Below are 27,561 nucleotides of genomic sequence, written 5' to 3'. Positions count from 1 at the left end.
CCCACCATAAATTTTACAAGAACAAAAGTCCCACAAGTAAATTCTTCATCAGCCTTAAGCTTACTAATACTTTCACTATATAAAGGCTTACCATTTGAGTCATCATTGATCTGATAGCTATGTCTGAAATGCAGTCTCCAGTTTTTTCAGCAATGAAGGATACCTTTGACTTTTTAGTGACTTTCTCTTTTTCTTAGCAAGCCTTAGCTCAGTCTCTGTTTCAACTGCTCTTTTTTCTGGCATTTATGTCAGAATTCTAATTTTGCCTTTCCAGCAGTTTTGTATAAACCCACTTTCATTTTTGCCTTTGGATATGGTCTGTTGCTTTCAGGAGTTAAGTCCTTAGGTAAGTTTGGTGTTGACTGATACTGATCCATCACGATAGTAGATGAAGTACAAATTGAACCAGGCTATGGATCATCTATTTCAGAAGCATCTGGGGCATTCTGTTCAGCTGGAGCTGGGTGGTTTGTCACTTCAACTGACAGAAAGTTGATTTCTGTGAAAATGCTCAGAATTAAAGACCAAGTTCCCACCTTCTCAAAATCAGCTTTGATGTTTTGAGGGTCTGGCTCTTCCAGAAATGGATGCATAGAACTTTGCTATTTCATATATAGAAATTCTCTGATCAGGGTTTAACTGCATCCAGCTATCAAATGACTCCCCAATGGTGTATTTCAGTGGTGCATACACTCTCAAGGAGATGAAGATGGTAGGAGTAAAGGGGGGAGGTGCAGGTTGTGGATGTGGTTATCTTTGCACAAGGAAATTATTTCTACTAAAATGTGGGTTTCATAACAAAGGTCTTTTCTGATGTCATTGATCCACTACAATGATCAAAGCCAATGTATCCTGGCAGTCTATTTTGATGCTTATTCTGTGAAGCTTTGAATCTTGTAAAAACAAACAATGGTGGAATTGTCTGACCAGTTTTAGATACAAAACATAGCATTGTGGTATTTTCCCCTCTTTCTGGTGACATGGTGTGAGCCATCTGCTTTGCTCCTGTTTTAGCAATCACCTTTGGGGTCTGCACAACTGTTGGTTCGCCTTTTTGTTGCAGTTCCAAATTTGACCAGGGAAAATGATATCTGCAATACAACTCCTGACAATTTTGAAATAGGGAACCAATTTACAATGGCATTAGAGCTGGCAACATGAGCCTGGCTTGTATTTTCAGGTTTTTGGTTGGACAAACGTGTGTTTTGTTTGATGAACCCTTTTATCCAGTCCACTCCTGCTCTCTGATTTAGTTCCCGGCTTGAAGGGAATTTGATCATCAGTGTTACTGCTCATTGATCTTCAGTGTTAACTTTCTTGTTGTATAAAGAGTAAGGCCCTGGTTCAGTAGTGAGCATTTTTGAGGTATGCTGTGAGCTCTTTCTCTTGTCTGGGAGTTAAAACAAGCTTAGTTCTCTCCAGAATGCTGTCATTGTTGTTATTGCTACTACTAGCACCACTGCTCAAAACCTTGCATATTTGCCTTATATTGTTTCATAGCATCTATAAGTGTACTCTTCTTTAAAGAAAACTCTTCTGTGGTTGTTCAGAAAAACACATTTTCCATTTACAAATTGATTAGCAGTACACCTGACTAATTTTGGATCAGAAGGACCACTCCCTTTCAAATATAGTTGCAAACCATCACTAAAAGAAAATTACAACACTGGCATCTGAAGAAAACAACACAGAAATTACATAGATCATATCACTTCATGTTTTGAGGCATGGAACAGAAAAGTCTCTTAGTCCTCTATAACAAAACTGAAACATTTTTCAGTTTACTACCTCCAGCTACATATAAACCCATTTTCCTGGTTAGGAAATACTCTTTTATTAGTATAGAACAAAATTGGATGCTGCAAAAAGTGTCCAGAGTCACTCCAAAAATAGTGTCCAGTGTCACCCCTTATTGATGCCATTTTGAAAAGTTTTTTTTTTTAGATAATGGCATTTACTGATGAAAAGTGACATGCAAATAGCAGAGGCATACCTTGTATGATTCTACTAACTTGCAACCCAAGAGCTAAATTAACTTAGAAAATTTTTGACTAAGACTAAAAATGTCAGGATTTCTAGCAAGCATAGACAAACTTCTTTACCTCTTTTCTTGATTTTCTCTTATACCAAAAATCTAAAGCTTGCAGCAACTGGGTATTACATAAAAAGCATCTAATAGAATCCATTTAAATAAGATAGCTAAAAGCTTCAGACAAGAGGTTCAATGTATGGAGTTGCCCCCATGTGGCTCTGGCCTGTCTCCCCTGTATTTGGAATTGTGAGTGGTGTGTAGGTTAAAATATTCAAGCTAATTCACATACTTGTTAAAATTATTTTGACACATTGAATGGTCAAACAATCTAATTTTTAGAAATTTTAAAATGATTTAGCTGTTAAAGAGTGGATTAGCTGGCTAGCTACTGGGCATCCTACCCTAATCACTTTCCAAGATAGTAAAAAGTAACTTTTTTCAAGTTTTACAAAATACCTCTTCTGCTCTGGGATATATTAGGCTATATTAGTTGTTTGCTTATTTTTATTTTTGAAAATAGATTATTGCAATTTATGCATATTCAATGTCAAGCCTAAAGCTCCTAGATTCAGGATCACGATATATTCTTTTATTTACATATTGATGCTTTTCACTGTCTAGCATGTACAAATCAACTTGCTTCCAATTTCAAAAAGATAAAACAATGGTGACCTTTACTCAACCAGGATGAAGTCGCTGTTTTCTCTGAACTCTGAGTTTATCTTTGTATTCTAGTAATGCTTAAGCGAAGTAAAACCTCAAGAATGACTTAAAATTTCTAAAACATTATATCATTTGATAGCTGTAAGTGATTAGACTAGCAGTTTGTTTTAAGTTTAAATTTGCTTATAACGAATTAAAGTTTAAGTATTATTTGATCATGGAGATAAACCTAAAGCTAGGAGCCCAAAGATAACTTCATCCTGGTTATATTCCTACTTACTCAAGTATTATGGGTAACAGCAAATGTACATATAGCCTATGCATAACCTTTTCATGTAGCCTAATTTAGCTAAGAAGAAAGTGAATACCTCACTTAATGCCTTTTTATGTTCTTTTAAAACTCAATAACCATTTCCAGGGCAGATTCCATTTTGAGCTGCTGTGGGGGCCAAAAACAGCATATTGTAACCAAAAGTTTAAAGATACGTTCTGTAAAAAAAACTGTCTATTGAGAAAAAAAATGTCATTTATTGCTGATTCAAGAATGGTACGTATTATTTTTAATAGTAACAGGTTATTTTGAAAAAAAAAACAGGAATTTTAAAAAAGAGTTTGAAACCACCCAAAAAAGGTATCACAGCAAAATAAAAAGCCCACCACCAGAATCACCATAGTTGAAAACTGCAAATAGGGAACTTACAGCCAGTACCTTGAACAACATGGAAAATTAAATTTTAGCATGGGTAGCACTGATGCATCCTCTTTTTCTTTTCATATTCTGTTTGCTTTTTTTTATGCTAACAGGGCACTGAAAAATCTTAGAGAGATGTTTAAGGCATTGTTTGAAAGCTAATTTTAGATCTAATTAGGTTTTAAGTACTTTTTTAACTTTATAACTTAGTAGCCTTGGTGCTCTTGTAGTGGCTCAAAATGGAATTTGCCCACAATTTATTTTTGAGCTGGAAATACCATAAAAAGGTATCAAGCAATGTATTCACTTTCTTCCTAGCTAAATTATATGAATGTGTTTACCAGATGAAATTGATAAGAATTTGCTAAATATTGACCAGCCAATTGGGAGACCTGTCACACTAAGAGATAAACTAGCATACATCTTGATAAGGATTATCAGATTACCCGGTACTAGTGTAGTGCTTGACCTCCTCAGAAAGAAATTCTATAAAATTCTGAAAAAAAACTTTAAAATTCCTAAAATAATACTTTTAAAAATATTTTTATTTGCTTTAACCCTCTGCCTCTTATGGTTCAATGTACACTCAAAATTATGTATTCTCCATGAATTTTTCTGTTGCTTGATTATATTGATCTTGTTTGTTTGCCATCAAATGTCAGCCCAGTTAAAGAAAAGAGTCAAATATATGAAATTCACCAGATGTGGCATTGGCCTTGACAGTCTATACCAATGGGGCTAGTTTGTGTTTCCTGGCCTTTCAGCCAGGAAGTGCAATGGTTTGGGGCCATCCATCCAGTGCTTTCACATACCTTCCCTGTTTACATTTCCTAGATTTCTAGAGGTACCCATGTTTAGAGCTAAGTTGACTTAGAGTGAATTTACAGAGTCATGCTGCCAATACCATCTTGAACAAATGATCAGCAACATCTCCAGTTTTTTGTTCAATTTAATTATTTTTTTGTAGGACCAAATCTGCATATTTCCACAAAGACTTCGAATATAATAAATTGAGTTTTACTTGAACAGTCACCTAAGTAAGAGGACAATATATCCTAAAGAATGACAGAATCATCTAGAATATTTTATCTGGCAAATAGTATAATTGGAGTTGGAATTTTGACAATGCCATACTGTTTTAAACAGGTAAGTTGTAAGATTTTGACCATCCTAAGTGGACATTTATCTGTGTAATATTTGTACTCCATAAATGAAGCTTTTTACAATTATGCAACATAATTAAACAAATTAATCATGACTGGATGGTAGATTTCTTTTCGTCATGTTTATTCTTGACATAAATTTGGAATCAATGGAAATGGTTGACTAACTGCATTTTAATAAAATAAGTATAACTTGTATTTGGGCTAGTCTTCTTAAATCCTTTCAGGCTAGGTTTCTTAATTGAAAAATATCCATTTTCTCTGGGGATATGTCAACCAGAAAATGGGGTGGGGGAGGGGGGGGGGGGTATTGAAATGTAAACAGTGAGTCTCGGGCTTCAAAGGGCCTACAGAAACATTCCTAGAATACCTCTATTTTTGACAAAAAAATATTTACTGAAGATATTTTTTGAAAATTAACTAGGTTTCTAAAATTAACCTAACCTCAACCTTATCAAGCTGTTGATCTGGGTCAAATTTTAGAGGAAGGCCTTAATGAGTTGTTTCAAGAAGCTTACACGTGTATTGAAAAAAAAATCATCACTTTTCACTGACAAGTAAAAAAAAAAAACTTAAGCTACATAATATGCTCCTCTCTATTTAATCCCAAATAATGTTTTTGGATTATCTTTAATGTGTCTAAAACGTCCTTTGTAAAGTTAGATGTATGACTTAAAATAAAACGAATATGTTAATGGTGACTTGGACAAGATTAAACAGTGGAAATCATCTAACACAGTATAGAAGTTTATTTACTTATTTTTACACTTTACTGTTTTTAGCATATTACTTTTTTTTATATCAACAAATCATCACTGTCATGCCACAAGCCTGGATCTGACGATTTCACACTTTTGAGATATTTGCTAAAACAGTTTTCTAAGCTGTTCTCAAAGAGAAGATCAGCAGGTCAATATATTGTTGCTATCATGCCTAAAGATCATATTTGACATTTTGACACTCCAAAGATAATTGCCAAAATCTGTTTGCTAACTGTTCTTAAAGGGAGGGTCAGCAGGGCATTTAACATTCAATCACATTTTGATTCTCCTAGTATTCATTGCATTGCTGAGTCCTTCTTAGAGATCAGCTTAGCAAATAGATTTTGGCAGTTATCTCAGAAGTTTAGGAACGTTAGATATTAGCTTTGGTGTCATATGTTAATGCATTAAACATTATTATTCTTTCTTTCTATAGTATTTAAAGAACAGTGACCATCTCACGATATGCATGGGGGAGGGGGAGGGGTGGCTCCAAGCCCCAACCCTGCATTCCTTAAGATCTCTATGGCTCTTTTCATATGGAAAAAAGAATATTTATATAATTTGCCTCTTTGGAAAAGTTGCCCCCCCCCCCAAAAAAAAAAGGTGCACTTGTTTTTTCTGGAATACCCTATAGAGATGCAGGACCATTATTAGGATGTTTAAAAGGTCTATTCTGAGAACTAGATTTACAGCTTAAAGCAGAATAAATATGTGGAACACAGTTTAAATGATATATAACAATACACAAAATCAAACACCCTCAAATACCTTAGCTGTTCAGTTAAGCATTGTTTTTTAACATTTTTGTGGTCACACTCAGCAAAATGTTCAATTTCTGACAATGCTCAAGTTCTCTATCAAAACTGTTTTCATACCAAAACTTTTATGACGAGGAGTTGAAAAGTTACAAACTTTTAAGGATGGGAGACTAGCCCAAGGTGACCTAAGGTAAGGGTCTCTTTCGGACAGCCTTTTTTACTCTTCCTTCCCCAACCTCCCCTTCTAAGCATCTTATTATCTGTCTTACTATATAAGTATAATATACATAGTATAATAAACACAAAAATAGTATATAATACAGTAAAGTGTATTATAGAGTATAATATAACAACGTATAGTATAGCATAGTATATATACAATAAACATAGTATAGGCTTAGTCGGAGAGGAGGGAGTCAAAAATGCGAAATATAATCTTCAGAGCAGAATTTTTGTTTGTTTCAGTAGTATTCTTTGGGTCAATTTCAAAGAGTTACCTCTATGTAGCTATGTCTGACAGACGTCCCTGTCCCCAGACCTATCTTAGGTCTGTACATTTGAATCCTACTGCGCGAGAAAGCTTCGTGCTATTCTTTGGTCTAAGAACTTTTATCCATACAGATCTAGTATCCCCCTCTAAAAGCCATGTCGTGTGTTCGCCTATGGCTGAATATGAATGCCCGCTTTTAGTAGGGCCTCATAAAACTATACTGGGACCCCTCCAGAATATCAAATATAGGGTCACAAATGTCAGCTGTAGTGTCAACTTGGTACCTTTGCAGCCTCTAAGCAAGATGTTTGATGCGATATCGATGGCTGTTTTGTTACAAGTACATCCACCGTCCTTCTTCCAAGAAGCTATCTCTATTTGTACTGTTGTTTGCCAAGCCAACAAGGCAAACAAGTAGAAATACGGCATGAGTCTCCCGAGGGATGCCATCCCTGAAAACCCATCTGTTGGTTCCTTTAGAAAGACATTCAACAGCCACAGCTACAGGGGGTAATCTTTGGTAAATGTTGGACTAGCGACATATCTGCCCCTAGGTTTTTTTTGCCTTGACGCTCGTTTTGGTCAAACGGGACTGTTAATAACAAAACTCCTCTTTTTAGCGGCCTGGCGTCATGAATTTCGTCATTAACAATCCTCTGACTGGCAGATTATGCTGAAATATGAGAATAAGCCTAGTCCTTTGGGATGAATAGCTAGGGATCAATGTGATCTTGTAATCACTATTGGTCAAACGGGACGTCAATGTGTACGTGTGATCGCTTTTGGTCTAATAGGACTGCTAATAACAGGACTCTTCTCTTTGTAGCTGCCTGGCACCCTGAATTTTGTTATTTAAGTAATCTTTTGACTATGGCAAGTTTTGATTAAATATGAGAATAAGCTTAGTCATCAGGCATGAATGACTTAACATCAATGCATAGGTAGGGTCACTTTTGTCCAAACAGGGCTGCTACTAACAGAGAAAACTAGTTTTGCTTTGTTAAAATAGATTATTTCCAGCTGATCACCCATTAAATTGAGGTAAAGAAATAGCACGTTTTCCATATAATTTTGGAAAAACAATAATTATATTTTATTATCATTATCATTGTTTGTGGATATACTAAACTGAGTCGTTGTTTAGGCTACAAAGCCTCATTGCCTCCATACACGTTTTTCATGTAATTTTGAAAAAACAATAGTTATATATTATCATTATCATTATTTGTGGACGTACCAAACTGAGTCGAGGCTTAGGCTACAAAGCCTCACTGTCTCCAACATAACTCTTATTATAATATGCAAATAGACTTTCTTAAAATTTAACTTTTAATTTGCAGTGTGGTATAGTCTTAGGAGTGGTTGCTCTATGGCTGGTTGGATTACTGACAAAGACTGTCTGTCACCATTTGGTCAAAGCAGCTTTGTTGGCTCGAAGACGCAATTATGAAATGCTTGGTAAGTACATTTGGTAGTCATTATGTGCCACAGCTATGCCCTCTAATTCTCTAATTCCTGTAGAACTAAATTATATGGTAACAACCGTACCCTAAAACTTCAGAATTATTCATGAGATTCAGAATGTGCAGATTGTTATGATCTGGTTTCTATTCCGGAACTTCAGAAAATAGGCTGTATAACGATGTCCTTATATGCCAATTTTGGACCCTTAGACAAAAATTGACTTATTCTACATAGTTGCGAGCCAACACTTCCCGATTTTCGAAGTCAACACTATCGATTATCCTTAAAAAAAACCTTAAACCAACTGCAGCAGATATGTATATCTCTTTGAAATATACAGGTCTTTGGATCAGAGATTAAGTGAAGAGGCGGCGGATCTAAGGTCAGAAACAAGGCAGGGAAAGACAAAAATAACGCGAATGTTTCCCATGTACTATTCGAGGCCTTTCAGAGTAGCTGAGAAAAAAAAAGGAATGAAACCAAATACAAAAGAATAAAAATTTTAAACAAAGGAATAAAACAAGGAAAGAAGATTAAAATCAGAAAAAAAAGACAAATATATAAAATGTTTGAGTCCAAAAAATTGATGAAATTTTTCTTCTCTTAAATCTTGTTACCCTAGTATTTAGGTAAGGTATGCATTTAAGTTACTTCAGGTAAAAACCGTAAAGTAACAGAATACTCAGCTTGAGATATGTCTTTTACATCTAGAAAGCAATGAAAGTAAAAAAAAGACTCATTAATTTTGTTCCAGCAATCCCGCTTGGCATCCATTACACCTTTTGAACTGCTACAGCCACATTTCATTTTGTATCTAGTTAGTTCATTTAACGAATATGTCGTGAATGTTAACGATGAGACCGTGAATGTTTCTAAACTACTTATTTTTCAGCGTATGAGACTTTTGGTTTGGCTGGTAAATGGATGGTGGAAATATGTATTATTGGCTATTTGATGGGATGTGCTGTGGCCTTTTTTGTTGTCATTGGGGACCTGATGCCACAAATTCTTGGTAATACTTTTGGATTTGACAGCAGCCCGTTATGGATCCGGAATCTTGTTATGACCAGTATGTTTCTTTCTTATACATTTTGTCACAGCCTGTAAGTTTTTGAAAGTTATATAATTTATTTGGGGAGTGGAAATCTGTTTTGGACTAGTGAGGCACCTTATAGGTATAGATAAATCGTTTAGCTAATCTTCATCACAGTATTATCTACTGGCGTATGTGATTATTCCTGTGGTCTTCTTACGGTCTTTATTCCGTTTTAATAACTAGAGTTTTCTTTAATGACCTTGCGATGAATCAAAATGGGGACAGTCAGGATTTTTTAGAGGATTGAAACCGGGATCAAGAAAATTTTCCTGATTTTGAAATGACTCGGTTATGAATGCGGGTTCTCGTAAAAAAATATGTTACATCCTTGTTGAACAATTCTATCTTGAAGTAAATCTGCTTCTGAGAGTAGATAATCAAATCTCTATGCAGTAGTACTTCTTCAATTCGCCGTTTTGTGAGGAAATAGTTTAGTTGAATAATGAAATGTTTACTGTTACTTGACGTTTTTCTTTTCTTTTTTTAATATGCATTATTCAAGAGAGTTCAGTTGCATCTGTGGCATTTAATTTTTAGCATATTGTTAATTTGAGCTGGATGAACATTTTCTATTGATTATGTTCAGCTCCCGAATAATGTTTATCAGGTAATTTTTCTCCTTTTCTTAGCTGAGAAAGCTCCAATCTATCAATGAATTCAGTGCAACGTCGAAAATTCAATTTTGCGGTATTGTTGATTGGTGAGTCAAATCTTCTGATGTAAGTTTTTCATGCTTGGTAAATATTTAATAAAAACAAGTTTTTTTTAACTGAAAGTAAGGAGTGACATCAAACCTTAAAACAAACAGAAATTATTCCGTATTTGAAAGGGGCCGTTCCTTCCTCAACTCATCGCTCTTTACGCTAAATTTTGACTCTTTGTCGCAACTCTACTTTTTAAAACAATAAAAAATTTAGCGTAATAACCCCTTTCATGTACGGAATAATTTCTGTTCATTTTAAGTTTAATATCGATCCTTACTTTCAGTTAAAAAAACTAGTTTTTTTATTTGATTTCTGAACGTTTTTCAACTAATTCAGATTCGAATTTGGCTCACTGTACATGACAAAAAAATTGCATATTAATTTTGGAAGATTTGTTCCATATATGAAGGGTTGCCCTCTTCTCAAAATCTTGCTCTTTACGCTAAAGCTGTTAGCACTTTAAAAAATGAAAGATCTTAAGCCGAACTGGCCAGACATGACAAAGAACAACAAAGAAAGAAAACAACTCAATGAAGAACAACAAGTTACTAAGGAAATCAAGATTTTACAAAATCACTAGGGTACGAGATTACCTACCAGACCAAGAAGAATTGCTTCAATGATAGCTACCAAAATGATTATTTCGTAACAAAATAATTAACTTCTTTTCCTTATTTATTCTTTTTTATCCAGTTGCATTGGTGTTCCTGTGACCTATGAGGATCAGTTGCGGCAATTGTATTTTATTAATATTGGTGGTGGGTTTATTTTATATTAGTTTTTATCTTTATTTCTTTTATGCTGAAGATGCCTCGTTTTCATACTGGCGAAATATCGGCGGCGTTTTAATTTTTTCGCTCTGTTGTTCTCTCTCTCTTTGTTGCATTAAAAAAAAAAACTATTCGAATTAAACAGCCCCTATTTCAGTTTCAGTAAACAATTAAACTTTAGCGTAAAGAGTAAGGTACTAAGAAGGGGCAACCCTTCATATATGGAATAATTTCTGTTTGTTTTCAAATAATGTTGGTAAAGCTGGCTCACCCTACATGAAGTATATTACTCCCCCTCACAGAAAACTCCTCCATAGAAATTTCTTCTAACGTAACAAGTAACCCTCGTCAAATTCCCTCCAGACACTTCCATTTTCGCTGAGAGTTCCCCCTCTCTATAAAATCGTTGTGGACGATTCAGCCTGAACAATTCTTCGTAGCGTTCTTTCATTTGAATCAGGCTTTAAACTCTAATCGGTTTCTCGATCACTCCAGAAATACCCCCTTCTGTAGAAATTATTTCATGGAAAACAAAAAACGCAGGAATAAGCCCCTGGATAATTCCCCCGAAACATCTCCACATGAAAAATTTGCCAAAGAGAATGTAAGACAATTAAAAGGAATTTAGTTTAGTAATTCTGTCTTATCCCCCAGTGTAACATTTTCTCTGGAATATTGACCCCCCAGAATATTCCCTCCCCAAGGAAGATTCCACCCATAGAAATCCACCCAAAGCACCCCCCTCCAAAAAATGTCTGTATACTTCTTAATAACAAACACTATACGTAAACAGTGGGCGAGTTTCATAAATTACAGACCTCTCCCCACGGACTGTGGGGATTATTTTACACCTAAGGACATACTTATTTGATCTTTAAGTGTACTGAACAAAATGGATATCTGAAAATTGGGATCTGATAATTTTGGGGTAAAAATGGGTGTGGGAGGTGGCCCAGATGCCCTCCAATAGGGTACTAAAACTTTAAATATCCGTTAGAATGAACCCTCTTCCGATATTTTTGGATCACTTGGTCGATCCGATCACCCCTGGAGAAAAAAAAACAACAAAAAAAAAACTACAAATAAACATGCCTCAGTGATCTTTCTTCTGGAAAAAAGAATACAAAAATACCATATTTTTGCAGATAGGAGCTTGAAACCTCTATATTAGGGTTCTCTGATACGCTGAATATGATGATGTAATTTTTATTAAGATTCTTTGACTTTTAAGGGGAGTCTCCCTTTTTTTTGGATTTTTCGGAAATCGTACAAATTTTTTCAGGCTCATAACCTTTGATGGGTAAAATCTACGAAAAATTGATTGAAGAAAAAACGAGTTTAATTTCTATAAAGCAGTGAACAAAAATAAAATATATAAACTACACTTTAACTAAAAAAATAAAAATACTCCGAATATTTCGGCCCCACGTCCGGGAGCCTTTCTCAGCGGAAAAAAAAAAAAAATTACAAACCGACAATTTAAGACTTTTTTTTAAGACATCATAAATAAAATGCCACGACAAATAAAACACCACAAAAATATAAACAATAAAATAAATAAGAAACAAACTCACGTTATAAAACAAAACTCCTGTACTGACGGTAATAACTTTAGAATAAAACTAAAGCAATTGTACATAATGAAACTTTCCTCTGCCACATTCGGTGTATAAATGGGAATATTATAAAACAAAATTCCTGGACTGACGGTAATAACTTTAGAATAAAACTAAAGCAATTGTATATAATGAAACTTTCCTCCGAATGTGGCAGAGGGAAGTTTCATTATATACAATTGCTTTAGTTTTATTCTATAGTTATTACCGTCAGTGCAGGAGTTTTGTTTTTATAATGTGAGTTTGCAGAAAGGTAGACATGTATTTCTTTTTCACTGATCGGATTGAAATTTATGGGAAAAATACCTTGGACCAGCGGCTCATGGATGAAATGAATGACATGGACATGGGATAAAATCGTCTTTGAAATGATTTTCAGAGACATGCTTCCCTTCACAGACCTTCAGATCAGCTGAAGCTTATGGGACCTGTTATTTAAGGAGAAGAACAATGAAGTAGATGAATCTTAATAGGTGTCCACAACTCTTGTGTCTCACCTATCTTCAGCTCTTAAGTCTCTATTTACTTGAAAATTGGTAGGAGGTTGTCTACCGCAAAGAATATGTTGATCAAAAATGAACCATTGAGCGTTACAGCCTGTTTGCTAGTAGGCTTCAAGTTATTCGGGTATTTCTCCTCTATTGCATAAATTAACTTGTAGGCAAGAAGCTTGAAGCTTTTTAATTTTCGGCGGCATCAAATATACTTCTATTCGTTTCTGAAATATTTTAGTTGTGAGAAATTTGTATTTATGCAGATGACAACGCAGTGACTATAAACAATAATGTTACACAATGATATAAATTGGCAATTACTAGTAAGTATTTTATGCGGCAATAAGTGTCGTCATTTTATTGTTGCGCGTCATTCTTTTTTAAACATACCATTTTTAAAGTTTGATGTCCTCTATAAAACCGATCAAAAGTTACCATAACACTTCACGTTTCCGCTACAATTCAAATTTAGTTTGATTTAGTCTTAGTTTTCCTTTATTACGTATTGATGTAATGATAAAAGACTCAATTAGAAAAAAAATTAGTTACGCATTCACGGTTCAATTAACTTGGTCTGAATGTCGAACCCGGAAAAATCTTTCCGTGTTTTGCAATGATGTATACTTTTTCTCTTTGTAACTTGACTATAATTCCTTGTAGAGACAACTCACTCCAGGTTTTAGAAATTTTATTTATGCAACCCAACTAATGTTGTTCCTTCTATAATATATATTATCTACTTCTGCTTTATTCAACGCGAAGCAGAATTTAATCCTAAGGATACTATTTCCTTAGCCTCAAATGTACACTGGAAACTAGTAACGTGTGCTAATACGAATAGATAACTTCATTTAACCTATTTTGACCGTGTTGGATGCTTCTTTTTTACAAGTCACTCTTCGTGATAGAGATGGAAACATACAAATGTTTATTGTTTGCAAACGTATATAAAAAAAACAATAATAGGTAGTCTATATGAGCCCCCAAAAACCATCAGTGCAATAAATGGCCGTGATTTAACAGCCAATTGTACCTCAAAGATGAAATCTGTAGCAACTTTGACCTTGCGAAGTTTGAGAATGGTTATTAGGGTAAAAAGTAACACATTGCTTTATAATAAGTTACAACGTAGAAGAACATCTGTGGTACTGTGATTTAATTTGAAAAAGGCTCCTCAGTGCTCTAAAAACAAAAAGCTTTAATTTGATGTTGCTTCTGCCTCAAGTTATTATCATGTCTGTTTTCTAATGATAACCTTAACTGCAGAAAACTAGCTGGCGTCCCAGGTCCTTCTTTTTGGGAGTAGAGATAAATTCTCTGTGCCATTTTCTTATTGTATTGGGCAGGCAAATGCCCCGTTTTGCTTCTCAAGTCAAGCGAATTTAAAATCGCTATGTTTCCACTTCAAATAAGCTGCAACACGCCAATCTTTTTGCTAAAAACTGGTTTTAGAAGGAGGTTTTGAAAGGATTACGGACATAATTTATACCGCCAATCCTACTGTACAATCTTAAGGAGATCCAAGCATAAGGACATACGCACCAGAGGCTCCAATCTGGGGTGGCGGGGGGTATAAAAGGAACAACACCTTTCTCGGTCCTAGACAAGAATTACACACAACTTTCCTACATGTGTTGTCATATGCAAAAATTCGGCTTGGTATCTACATATTTCGTAAAAACCATCAAAGTTAGATCGTTAAATAACGTTGTTTAAAAAAAAGTCCAGACAAAAAAGGAAAAAACCATAGTATCAAGGAGGCACACTCGTGCCTCTATAAAGAGGCGAACCACGACAATGTTAAGCGATCTTCGGTTCCAGTGGTCGCAGATGGATGGGGAGGGATGCATTTCGTAGCCCGAGCTCCAACTAAGAAACCTGCCAAATTTCATCCCCCTCCGACTTTTCCTTCATGGGGAAAATCTGGCCGAAAGTTTCGACCCACCAACCCCAGCCCCCCTTTAACGTTGTCCGATCGGGCTGAAATTCACAAGTTAAGGTCCCCTAGGGCCCAGGAGCTTATCCGTGAAATTTCAGCTCGATCCGATAACTCCTTCCCTGTTTTCCAGAAACCACGCATAGCCACTTAATTTTCATATTCTTTTTTTTTTCTCGACGCCTACAGGTCACAGCCGACATCGGATCTGGGTGTACGAAGACTCATTCGATGCGGAATTCTCCGAGTAAGTGCCCTTGAAAGTTTCGTAGGAAAATCTTAACCCCCCGAAAGTTTCGACCCCCCAACCCCACCCCACCCCCCTTTAACGTTGTCCTATCGGGCTGAAATTCACAAGTTAAGGTCCCCTATGGCCCAGGAGCTTATCCGCGAAATTTCAGCTCGATCCGATAACTCCTTCCCTGTTTTCCAGAAACCACGCATTAGCCACTTAATTAACCCGTTTCTCCATAAGAGCCCATGTTAATTTGAAATTTTTAAAAGTTATTTAAAAGTTATATTTACACACATGCAGGTGGTTAGCTCAGTCGGTAGAGTGTGGGACTTTTAATCCTCGGGTCAAGGGCTCAAGTCCCTTATCGGGCGGTTTTTTTTCACAAAATATGAAAAAAACTTCGTTTTCTTAAAAAGTTAAAGAGGTTGCGTCCCAAAGTCGAACCTTAAAACGTACAGGAATCTAAGCTAGAAAATCGGGGGGTTAAGATTTCCCAAAGAAACTTTCCAGGAAAATTACTCGGAGAATTCCGCGTCGAATTTTTGAAATTCTTAAAATCCTTATCCTTGAAATTCTTATCAAGAATTTTTGAAATTCTTAAAAGTTACGAATATCAACATTCGTACAGGAATTATTAAATTACATCCACCATGGATTGTAGAAAAACGTACAGAAATAATATGAAAAAAACTTCGTTTTCTTAAAGAGTTAAAGAGGCTGCGTCCCAAAGTCGAACCTTAAAACGTACAGGAATTAGGAGAGGCAGTTGGGGGACTGCCGCCCCCCCCAAACCCCCCGCTTTTAAAGACTCTTTTGTACAGGTTTTTTGTTGTGGGGGGCTGCCGCCCCCTAACCCCCCGCTCTTGGCTTCGGAAAGGCCCTCTTTTAATTAACAAAAAATTGAAATGAATGAATAATGGAATAACTTCGAAAAATGTTAAACACAAAAGGACAGGAGAACCATTGCGCCGAAACTAGTAATTAGTAACAATGAAGTCCACCCACAAAAAAAACCTGTACATAAGAGTCTTTAAAAGTGGGGGGATTGGGGGGCGGCAGCCCCCCAACTGCCTCTCCTAATTCCTGTACGTTTTAAGGTTCGACTTTGGGACGCAGCCTCTTTAACTCTTTAAGAAAACGAAGTTTTTTTCATATTATTGCTCTTATAAGACGCAATTAATCAACCAAAATTTACTATAAAAAATCAAATTCGGAGAGTTTAGTATAAAGGTAACCTGAGTCCATGTGTGTCTGTAAAGCTAGATTTTGGAAAATCATATGTCAAAAAAATTTTTTTTGAATTTATTTACTTTACTCCCTAATCTTCTTCTATTTAGTAAATAAATCTCCCAAATTTTAGTTAACCCTTCTCATTTTGAGATAAATTTGACATATCACGCCGCTTTGAACTCAAGTCCTCCAAAATTCACTGTTGAAATAAGGAAAGTAACATTCTTTTACGACTAATTATCCGTGACGAAGCCGGGGGAAAAGCTTCGATGTCCCCCCCCCCATACTCGATATTTTACAAATAAAACAAAAGAATATCTTTTGTTTTCATTTTGTATCATTACTGAAGTTGAACCCCTCTCCAAACTGGGTTGAATCCTTCCTGAAACCAAATCTGCGATACACAGTGCTATATTTATGCTTATGAAGGATCGACATTGCCCCTTTTGAGGGGTTTTAATGACCAGTAGCGATAAAATCTGCTTAAAGACCTGTGACTTAGTATACAATTTTTACTATAGGTTCAGCATGTGGAATAGCATATCCGCTTTCTCTGTTAAGAGACATACAGAGCCTTGGAGGAATTTGTACTGCTTCTATTGGATTTTATTTTCTTCTCGTATTTAAGGTGAGCATTTTACGATTCTAAAAAAAGAAAAAAGAATCCTTTCAGTACTTTTTGCTTTTGGTTTTGAGATTGTTACATTCATTGTTTTTTACTATTGTTGTATATACTTTTTTCACTGTAGGCAAGCTTTTTTTCTGTCTATTGGAGATAAAATAAAATATGTTAAAAAAACAAACATCAAACAAATTTAATGCATTGATTCCCGCAAAGGCTGTATATCTTATATTTTGTTAGTTGTAGGCTGTAAGTTGCGTGTTAAATATACTTTTGTTCGATTTCTAAATACATTGTCACAAATCTGTGAGATATTCTAAACATTCTTGAAAATCACTTCGTATGGATTGGGATTTGTATGAAATTACCTGTCAATTATTAAAATATGTTGTATAGTTTAATTAAGATTTGAAATATTTGGAATTCTTAAGTAAGGAGCAACTTGTACTATTAGGGATCGAATGTGTTGTGATAATAGTATATATGTTAAAAGAATTGACTTTTTATGGTGCTTCTAAATATGTAAAATGCAGTAAATTTAAGCTTACAGACAAAGCGTTTCGAGCCAGAGAAAATTTCCCCGTTTTTTTAAGAAGGGGCAAAACATCCAAAAAGAGTGGGTGATTTTGTTTTAAAAAGATGCACCGTCAAATTCAGCGTATGAGAGAATCTTACTTGAGTGGTTTCTAGCCCCCATTGACAAAAATGTGAAATGTTTTAGTTTTTCTAAGAAGAAATCTTTTTTCCTGGGAGGATCGTATCAAAACAGTGGTTCCAGAAAATCAAGAGAAAACTTATTGAAACGGAAAGTAAAATTCTAGTTCATTTTTAAGTAACAAAAAAGATTTTGCCGCAGCAAAGAGGTATTTTCTTCCATTCTGTGACACAAAATAAGAATTTTGCCCGAAAAAAGAGAAAGAACTATCGCTTGAGAATCCTGAAATGACCAATCGATTTAATGGTATAATAAAGCTCTATGTTATGGTTTCCAGTTCCAGAGGCAGTAATACCGTGCGGTGATACATATTCTTTTAAAAATGCACGTAATCTATACAAAAAAAAAGAAAAAGAAAGAAAAAATTGAGACATTCATTTAAAGTTTCATTTAATTAAAGTTATTTATTTGTGGCTTGATAAAGTTATGAATAGTAACGTATGCTTGCGCATCAGCTACTAGGGAGGAATGAATGGATCTTTACGTTGCGGGGGGGGGGGGGGGGAAGTTAGCGTGTCTGTAGCCCAAAAACTGTGTTTTCATGTCCAGTTTTTCTTATGTTCCGTAAGCTCTTGGATAAAAATAGAGGGATTTTTTTTAGAGGGGTGGGAGTGAAATTAACCTCTAAATCTCCCTTCATTTGTAGAATTTTGTTGTTTAAGCCTAAAATATGGGTGCTACAAGGCGATAGCTCCCCTCTTGTTCCGGAAAAAAATGATCCTATGTTACGCAAGAGATCATATTCTTATACTTACCGGCATAAATGGTGGAGAGGCATCATGAGTGCCACCAAGAAATTTCCCAGTATGAGGGGATTCGTAATTGCTACCAGGACGTTGTTTTTATCGAAGTTGAAATGGTAATATTCCTCATTTTCCTAACCATAGATTTGTATGTCTTCTTTTGTCCACAGGCATCGATTTCCTGTCTCCTGCCAGCATCCATGAGATAGATCCCTAAAAAATAATTATTTGTATAAATCACCTTGGAAGCCATGGAAATGATGACCTTAGAACTCATTTGACATTTCAGGCCCTCCCCCTCTTAACAAATGCTTGGAGTGGCTCCTTTTACAGGGACAATTATCATCCTCGAAGCATTGTTATGGGGAATCCTTACGTCCTTGCCCTTTTGGCAAGGATTCACAATCCTTGCCCTGGGGGCTTTGGGGGCATTACATCCCCAAAGGCATAACTACTAGACTTTTCCCCTATTTTAGACAAAATCGTTTTTTCAAAGTTTTAATCATGTTGAGGGGGGTATCTACAAAGGGCAAAGTGGGGGGGGGGGGCTTGCAGTCCTCCAATCACTTTTCAAAATCCTCTAGACATACCCTGTAAGTTTCAACTTAATACCCTTAGCTGTTCCCTGGATATTGCTGATACGCCCTTTTGACAACCAGGTTGGACATATTATGTTTTGATTGTGTTCGCCATTCCTCTCTCAAGCTATCGGGGTTATGTCATGTCATATCATGTGATGTGAGGGGTTGGTTGCCCTCAAATCACTTTTGACTCTTAAGAGGGGCACTATAACTTCCAATTTCCAATCAAATGAGCACCATCAAAAGTTTATCTCACAATTTTTCTTTCAGATGTGTTTCAAGAAAAGAGGGCTTTGCGGGGCTAGTTGCTTTCCACCACTTTTGACTCTTAAAAGGGAACTAGAACTTTCAATTCCAATCAAATGAGCCTTTGAGGGGCATTACATCCCTGAAGGCATAACTATTAGATTTTTTGCGTATTTTAGACAAAGTCACCTTTTCAAAATTTTGATCAGTGTTTAGAGGAGAGGCTATCTACAAAGGGCAAGGAGGGGGGCTTGTAGTCCTCTAGTTACTTTTCAACATACTCGAGACATACCCTATAAGTTTCAACTTAATACCCTTAGCCGCTCCTTGGATATTGCTGATACGCCCTTTTGACAACCAGGTTGGACACATTATGTCTTTATTTTGTTTGACATTTTTCTCTAAAGCCAGGGAGACTCATGTCGTATCATGTGATATGAGGGGCTGCGTACCCTTAAATCACTTTTGACTCTTAAGAGGGTCACTATAACTTCCAATTTCCAATCAAATGGGCAGATGTGTTTCGAAAAAAGAGGGCGTCGGGGAGGGGGATAGTTGCCTTCCATAACCTTTGACTCTTAAAAGGGAACTAGAAATTTCAATTCCAATTAAATGAACCTCCTCTAAAGTTTATACGACCTCCCCTTCCATGAGTACACTTTATGTTCATGGGGCAAAACCTACAAGCCTTGCCCCTAAGGTCTAGGAGTTTCTTTCAACCCCAAAGGCCTTGTTATATAATATTTTGACTATTTTGAAAGGCTGTCACAAAATTTCTAATTTCTCTTGGATGTATTAGGGAAAAAGAGGACGGGGGGGGGTACCCTCCGATAACTTTTTACTCGTAAAATGAATACTAAAACTTCTAATTTTCAGTCGAATGAGCCCCCCTGCGAAGTTTATACAACCAACCCTTCCATAAAAACTATATGTTAATAATGGGCAACTCGTATAACTTATAGCCCTTGCCGTGAGAGGTGTGGGGCAACCAACATAACTTACAGCTTTTGCAGCAGGAACTGGGTCTATTTTGGTCTATTTTAAACAAAATGACTATCTCAAAATTTGATTGGATGCATTTTGGGAAAAAGAACATGGGGGGACTGTAGTTTCCATTCGATCACATTTGTTTCTTAAAAAGGGAACTAGAACTTTCGATTTCAATCGAATGAGCCTTCTTCAAAGTTTGTACGATCACCTCTTCCAAAACAACCTTATGTGTTAACAATGTGCAATTGGAGGCATACTTTTTGGCCTTTGAACTGTCTGAATAAACTGGGTATCTTAAATTTTATTGGATACATTAGGGGTAAAAGGGCCTGGAGGGGGGAGTTCGTCACCCTCAAATCACTGTTGAATATTAAAAGGAAACTAGAACTTTCAATTCCCAATCAAATGAGCCTCCTCTAAAGTTTATACGACCGCCCCTTCCATAAAAAAATGGAATAAGTTTATACTCACCCCTTCCATAAGTTTGAGTCTGTCACAACTCTACTTTTTAAAACAATACAAAACTTTAGCATAAAGAGCAAGGCGTTGAGGAGGGGACAACCTCTTTCATATATGGAACAACTTCTGTTCGTTTTAAGTTTTAATGTAGCTCCTTACTTGCAGTTAAAAAAAAAACTGTTTTTTTTATTTAATTTCTGAACATTTTTGAATTAATGCGTGGTTTGATTTTGGCTAACCGCTCATGAATAATTGAAACGAAATTTGTACATTATTTTTTGCTAAATAGATTTCTCATAGTTTTGGTCGGACAATTTTGATAAAACAAAGGAGCGGGGGAGGAGGCCTAGTTGCCTTCCAATTTCTGGTTACTTGAAAATGCAACAAGATTTGTCTATTTTTTTACGAACGTTTTTGTTCGTAATAAATATACGTAACTTACGAATTAACTTATGTATATGAGGGGGTTCGCCCCCTCGTCAATACCTCGCTCTTTTTACTAGAGCTTGAATTTTGTCCCAGTTCTTTAAGAATGACCCCTGAATCACAAAGGCCGTAGAATAAATATTGGAAATTACTAAAAACACTTTAGCATAAAGAGCAAGGTATTATGGAGGAGACGGACTCCCTTATATACGTAATATTTTCTGTTTGTTTTAAGTTTTAATGCTGCTCATCACTTCCAGTTGAAAAAATTATTCCTCATGACAAATTCCTCCATGGAAATATCCTCCCACGTTACCCCCTCCCCCGATACACCCGGACCCAACGCGAAAAACACCCCTGAAAACGTCCGTACACTTCATAATAACCATTACTGTTTGTAAACAATGGTCAAAGTTTGTACCTTGCAGCCCCTCCTTGGGGACTGTGGGGGATGAAGTCCCCAAAGACATAGTTGTTAGGTTTTCACTAAGCTGAACACAATGGCTATCTCAAAACTTTGATCCGGTGACATTGGGCAAAAAATGAGCGTGGGAGGGGGCCTAGGTGCCCTCCAATTTTTTGGTCACTTAAAAAGGGCACTATAACTTTCAATTTCCGTGAGAATTAGCCCTTTCGCGACATTCTAGGATCACTGGGTCGATACTATTACCCCTGGAAAAAAAACACAAATAAACAAACAAATAAACACGCATCCATGATCTGCCATCTGGCAAAAAATACAAAATTCCGCATATTTTTGTAGATAGGAGCTTGAAACTTTTACAGCAGGGTTCTCTGATACGCTGAATCTGATGATGTGATTTCCGTTAAGATTCTATGATTTTTAGGGGGTATTTCCCCCTATTTTGTAAAATAAGGCAAATTTTCTCAGGCTCGTAACTTTTGATGGGTAATACTAAGCTTGATGAAACTTATATATTCGAAATCAGCATTAAAATGCGATTCTTGTAATGTAACTATTGGTATAAAATTCTATTTTTAGAGTTTCGGTTACTATTGAGCCGGGCCGCTCCTTACTACAGTTCGTAACCACGATCTGTTTTATAGGTGAGTGGCTATCACTAGTTTGCCTGAAGCGGCTATCACCAAACGTATATATATATATATATATATATATATATATATATATATATATATATATATATATATTGTTATATTATATATACAATTTAAATAGAAATTAAACAGGGTCAATATAAACTTATGTAACGTTAAATACTATGCAGAGCTCGAGTCTGCTTGGTGCCGCCTTCGTTACGGAAAAAATTTGGTCTGCAAGATCAAATAAAAATCACCTGAAGTCTAAGTTTTGCTAGCGTTAGAGGTCCTATAGAGCAGTGTGAAGGTTTATAAAAAGTAAAATTTTGGCTAGGTCAGTTATGAGTGCATTTCTTGTATATTTCAATTAAATTGGATTGCTAATAATATTACAGATTCTGCTTGAAGCTGCACCAAAAGTATCTGAGCCCTATTCTGAAATGGAAATCTGGCGTTCATCAGGATTTTTGATTGTTGTTCCAATATTAACAATGGCCCAGTCATGCCAAACGTAAGTAAGTTGCATAATATTGACATTTATTACTGTCTACATTGTATTTGCTCATAAGGAAAATCGAAAGAAGAACAGTCCCTTCTAAAGTATTAGGACAAACCTATTTCGTTGGTTTTTGCCTCTACCTTCCCGATAAGTTTCTGTTCCAACAAAATAGTGCTACAACCACTAGCTTCAGAAGTTGTACCTCTAGTCTTGTGAAATTTTATTTTCTCTAGGTATACAAAACATAGTTTCTTTCTGTTATTGGTCAGTTCTTAATATTTCTAATCTTGCTTTAAGAATGGGTGAAACATTTGCTAAATTAACTAAATTATACTAAAGTAATAATTTTGCTAAATTTGCTAATAGGTTAGCCATTTGTAAATTGGAATGCTCTGAATAGGCAGGTATAGTGTATGTAAGCCAGAAGATCGAATATGTAGAAAAAGTGCTTGATTGAACTGGCAGATTTTCTCCAGAGATTCTATTTGTGTCAATAAATAGTCACTCAGCAGAATAAGCCTCTCACTGGCATACAGTGACTAAGTTTGGATTTCAAGTCTGATTTGCGCTTATAAATTTTTAGTAGGTCACATTTGATTTTTCCTCTAAAAGCTCTATTTTCTATCTTAAAAATCCTGCCGGTGTATGTGACTTTGAAATGCCATTTATTCTACAGAGGTAATGATGAAGGGTCGAATATTTGCAGTCAAACTCAAAACCCGTTAGTTGGAAAAATACTCTAATTCTATAAGCCTTGATCTGGTCAAATTTGTTAACTCTGTGAACGTCCTGACTCGCGCCTCAAAATAACTCATTGTTCCGGGTGATTGCCTCTCTGTTGGGTTAAAATAGCCAGAGAGATTGATTTAACTTTGATACCAGGTAAATATGTAGTAGTAGACGCAAGTTTTGTCAGAGTTTAAGCCTCAGACAAAGTTGTTGGACTTATGTGAGAAAGTACCTCTTGTGAAAGCAGAGTTTGTTTTGAGGACTGCCGAATCAATCTTTACTTTGAAGGTCTTTAATAGGGAACCAGTCTCCTTAATAGATTCATTGAACAGAACTGATTGCGCAATACTGCAAAATACTGATCTTGGTACCGCTTGCGGATTACAATACCATCAGTCATTTCGAGTTCATGTAATTTTGTTTCTGATTTTATCTTGTAGAATAGGTTATGAAGACCAATTTTGATTCCAATAGACAGTGTTTTTAATTTAAAACAATTTAAAACATAAATTGCCCTTGGAAGGCACTGGGTAAAAGGGTAGGGGAAGTACAGTTGTAAAACTTTCGTTTTTGTTAAATATGAGATGGGACGTGGAGAAACGATTCATCAACCCCCAAAACAAGTGCTTACATAGAATCTTTGTGATCCTCTGGACCGATAGAGTGACGAATGTCCTGATAAGGCCAGATACTGAACAACAGCTGGTGACCAACAAGATTCAAACGAGGAGGTGGTGGCACTTGGGGCATATTATCCGCACGAACGAAGCACGTCTCCCGCACGATGTAAGGTGTTAGACCCCATCCGGTTTTAGAAGGTGGGTAAGACAGCACAAAACACTAGGTTGATACATGGAAAAAGTGGCAGCAAATCTTGGAACTACACTGAATGAGCTCTGGTCCCTGGCACAAGATTGGCTTAATTGGAGATCATATGTTGCTGCTTTGTGCACATCTAGGCGAGGGAAGACCTAAGTAAGTCTAAGCTATTAAGTTGTGGGAAAGATATTTTCACCAAATAACAGCTCTTAGAAAGGTGAGAGGTGGTGGGGGGGCACGATTGTAAAACTTTTTTGTTAAACATTAGGTATGGGTGACCCATAAGTCAGATAAAAATTGTATTAAAATTTTAATCGATGAGACAGACCCTATGGGTAAGATATTCTCACTAAATAACAACCATATATTTACAATGATTACAAAGCATATAATTAACTTAACTAACTATAAAAAAAAAATAATAAAAAGATATAAGAAAAACGAACCGGCTAATGAACGAGAGTTCCAGTATTGTGAATTGATAATTCTGGTTTCGTTTAAGTAAAAGGCATATATGGGAACAGGCTTGCCATCCATTTCCCTCGAGTCAATATTTTTGGGGGGTGTTTAACTCTTGCCATGGACAGGGGCCGTGAGCCAAATACTAGCCTGATAAATATTTTTTTCAGATGCTGGTCAAATGTTTCATTTGATTGAGAGGGACAGGATTTTGTTTTTTACATCCCTAGACTGGAAAACAGATGCCATTGAACCTCGTCCATGTTGCAATTTTGCAATTAACTATGTTGCACAAAGGTACAAGATACTTACGAAAATTGTATGTTTTTGCATCATGGAGGTGACTCTATCCGTCATCTTAAAAAAAAAATTTCCATTGAATTTTAAAGAGGAAGGGCTTTCTGCTCCAGTAAATGATTAAAAAATAAATATGATTTCATATGTTGTGCCACCTAAGCTTCTTTCAATGGTGTTGAAGTTGAGCAATTTGTCGCTTTCCCTGATTTACACGAAGCACATACATGTACAATGGGCTTCGCTTTGAGTGTATGATGAAACTTATTCCAAAAAATTTCGATAATGTCGGTATATCCGGTATGTACCATGGTCATCGGGTTATCGTCGTAAATACTAAGAAGATGAATCAGTATGTGACCATAAGCCTGCTTGTGGTCGAAGTGTCCCATCAGAGGACCCTGTCGAGAAGGAAGTACTTGATCCGTAGATGTGATATATACCAATTGATTGTCTAGAAATCTTACTTTGGCGACTTCTATTGACAAGAATGAGAAAAGCTCCTTATTATTATCCTCCTCTACCGAGATTAATTTTCCGGGGTCTTTTGCTAGACAAGATGCGTCTTATCATGTCTATTTTCTTTGACGAATCTTTTAATTGTCCCTACATGATGCTGACTAAACAATATTCCCCCCTTTTCAAGTCACTCTGTATTTTTGGCAAGCAGATTGTTGTTTTCCTAGAATTTTAATAGAATCGTTTTAGCTTTAAATTTCCACAGAAACGAGTGTTTATAAGCTCAGAACCGTCAATAATGATAGTTCTATGTTTAAAGAGTGCTGCAATGCCTTCATTGACGGTATGTAGCAAATTTTCTCTGTATTCCATAGTGCACATCAATAGATCAGATTTGCAACAATAATTAATTGACACATTGAACGATAGCGCAGGAGGAAATGCCAATGACTCATCAAGCAGACAAATGTTTCCCCTTACAAATTTATAAGTTGCTTAAAGCATAGTTTTGTTCCTTAGAAGTGATCTGGCTTTAGTCTTATTCTCGTTGAAAAAGTTGTTTTTATTATCGATGCTGTCAAAAGCATTTCACTTGAGCAGAGGACATTGTTTTGAAAAGTCTCATGCACATTCCAAACGGACGTTTGTTCCACACTTGTTGATGCAAAGATAACTGATCTTCCAAAGGAAACAAACAGTTCGTGGTAACGAACTGTAGTAAGGAGCAACCCAGCTTAATAGTAACCGAAACTCTAAAAACGGAAGTTTGGACCAATAGTTGAGCCTGAGAAAATTTGTCTTATTTTAGAAAATGGGGGAAACACCCCCTTAAATCTTAACGAACATCACACCATCATATTCAGCGTATCAGAGAACCCTACTGTAGAAGTATCTACAAAAAAGCTCGTATCTTCCAGATACGATCTTCCAGATATTTTTTCCAGAAGATAGATCACGGATGCGTATTTATTTCTTTTTTTTCCAGGGATGATCGTATCGGCTTAGTGGGTCCTAGAGTTTCGCGAGAGGGCTCAAAAGTGACCAAAAGTGGGAGGGCACCTAGTCCCCCTCCTACGCTCATTTGTTTCCTAAAGCCACCGGATCAAAATTTTGAGCTATCCTTTTTGTTCAGCATGGTCGAAAAACTTAATAACTATGTCTTTGGGGACGACTTAATCACCCACAGTCCCGGGAGAGGGGCTGCAAGTTGCAAACTTTGACCATTGTTTACATATAGTAAGTGGTTATTGGGAAGTGTCGAGACGTTTTCAGGGGGACTTCTTTGCGTTTGGGTGGGGGTGGATCAAGCGGCGGGGGGGGGGGGGTTAAGTGGAAGGATCTTTCCATGGAGGAATTTATCATGAGGGAAGCAAATTTTCATGACGGGGCGCAGGATTTTCTAGCATTATCTAAAAAAAGAGAAAGTGAATAATTTTTTTTTTTCAACTGTAAGTAGGGAGCAGCATTAAAACTTAAAACTAGTTCTAGTTGCATTTATTAGTAACCAAAAATTGTAGGCAACTAGGCCTCCCCCCATCCTTTTTTTTTTCAAAATCGTCCAATCAAAACTATGAGAATGCCATTTATCCAAAAAAAAATTCAAATTTTGTTTTAATTATTTATACGCGGTAAGCCGAAATCAAAACATGCATTAATTCAAAAATGTTCAGAAATTAAATAGAAAAAAATTTCATTGTTTTAAAAAGTAGAGCTGTTAGAAAGAGTCAAACTTTAGCGTAAAGAGCGGGGCGTTTACGAAGGGACAACTTCTTTCATATACGGAATAATTTTTGTTCGTTTTAAGTTTTAATGTCGCTCCTTACTTGCAGTTAAAAAAAACTTTTTTTTTCATCTATACAAGGTGCGACTATGGAGATAACTAGTTCGGATTCTGCGAAAACTTGGACATGCAAAGCACTGACACAACTTTTTTGTCTATTTTAGGCTGTTATTGGATGCTGAAAAAGAATCTGCATGCGTATGCGATCGACATTTCAAAGATACTTGATTCCATTATTTATTCACAAGCTATTCTTTCTCTTTTGAGAAGTGGAATAAACCCTTTTCTCCGCTGTCTCTTATTGAAATGGTATAGCAATTCGTCCATTTCAGGTGCGGCTAGGTAGCCAGCTTAGCAACTCCATTATTCCGGAAAGGCTTGAAACAAGGCTCTGTGCTTAGTCCAGCTCTTTTTAATAATACCATCCAAACCTTTACTAAAAATATTCCTCCATTCCTGACTGAGCCCAATATTGATGTCAACCACCTCCGTTACACAGACGATCTCCTTCTCCTATCAGACTATCTCCAAGTTCTTCAAAATAAAGTTAACATAGTCGTCTCTGGTCTCAATAA

At 36.2% G+C, this 27,561-nt stretch overlaps 1 protein-coding gene across 1 annotated transcript in view; it reads left to right on the top strand.

Annotated features, from left to right (window-relative positions):
* Positions 1 to 27,561, top strand: part of LOC136027280 (putative sodium-coupled neutral amino acid transporter 10) — a 55,204-nt gene that overhangs the window by 1,795 nt on the left and 25,848 nt on the right. The window contains exons 2-6 of the mRNA XM_065704368.1: positions 4,354 to 4,532; positions 7,902 to 8,019; positions 8,918 to 9,094; positions 16,628 to 16,734; positions 22,343 to 22,458. Coding sequence (XP_065560440.1) covers positions 4,449 to 4,532; positions 7,902 to 8,019; positions 8,918 to 9,094; positions 16,628 to 16,734; positions 22,343 to 22,458 — 602 coding nt within the window. The 5' untranslated portion in view covers positions 4,354 to 4,448. The remainder of the gene's footprint in view (positions 1 to 4,353; positions 4,533 to 7,901; positions 8,020 to 8,917; positions 9,095 to 16,627; positions 16,735 to 22,342; positions 22,459 to 27,561) is intronic.

The sequence above is a fragment of the Artemia franciscana genome, chromosome 5 (genome assembly GCF_032884065.1).
Source record: "Artemia franciscana chromosome 5, ASM3288406v1, whole genome shotgun sequence".
Lineage (NCBI taxonomy): Eukaryota > Metazoa > Arthropoda > Branchiopoda > Anostraca > Artemiidae > Artemia > Artemia franciscana.
Note: the sequence above shows the minus strand (reverse complement) of the source record. Positions and strands in the feature narration are given on the sequence as shown.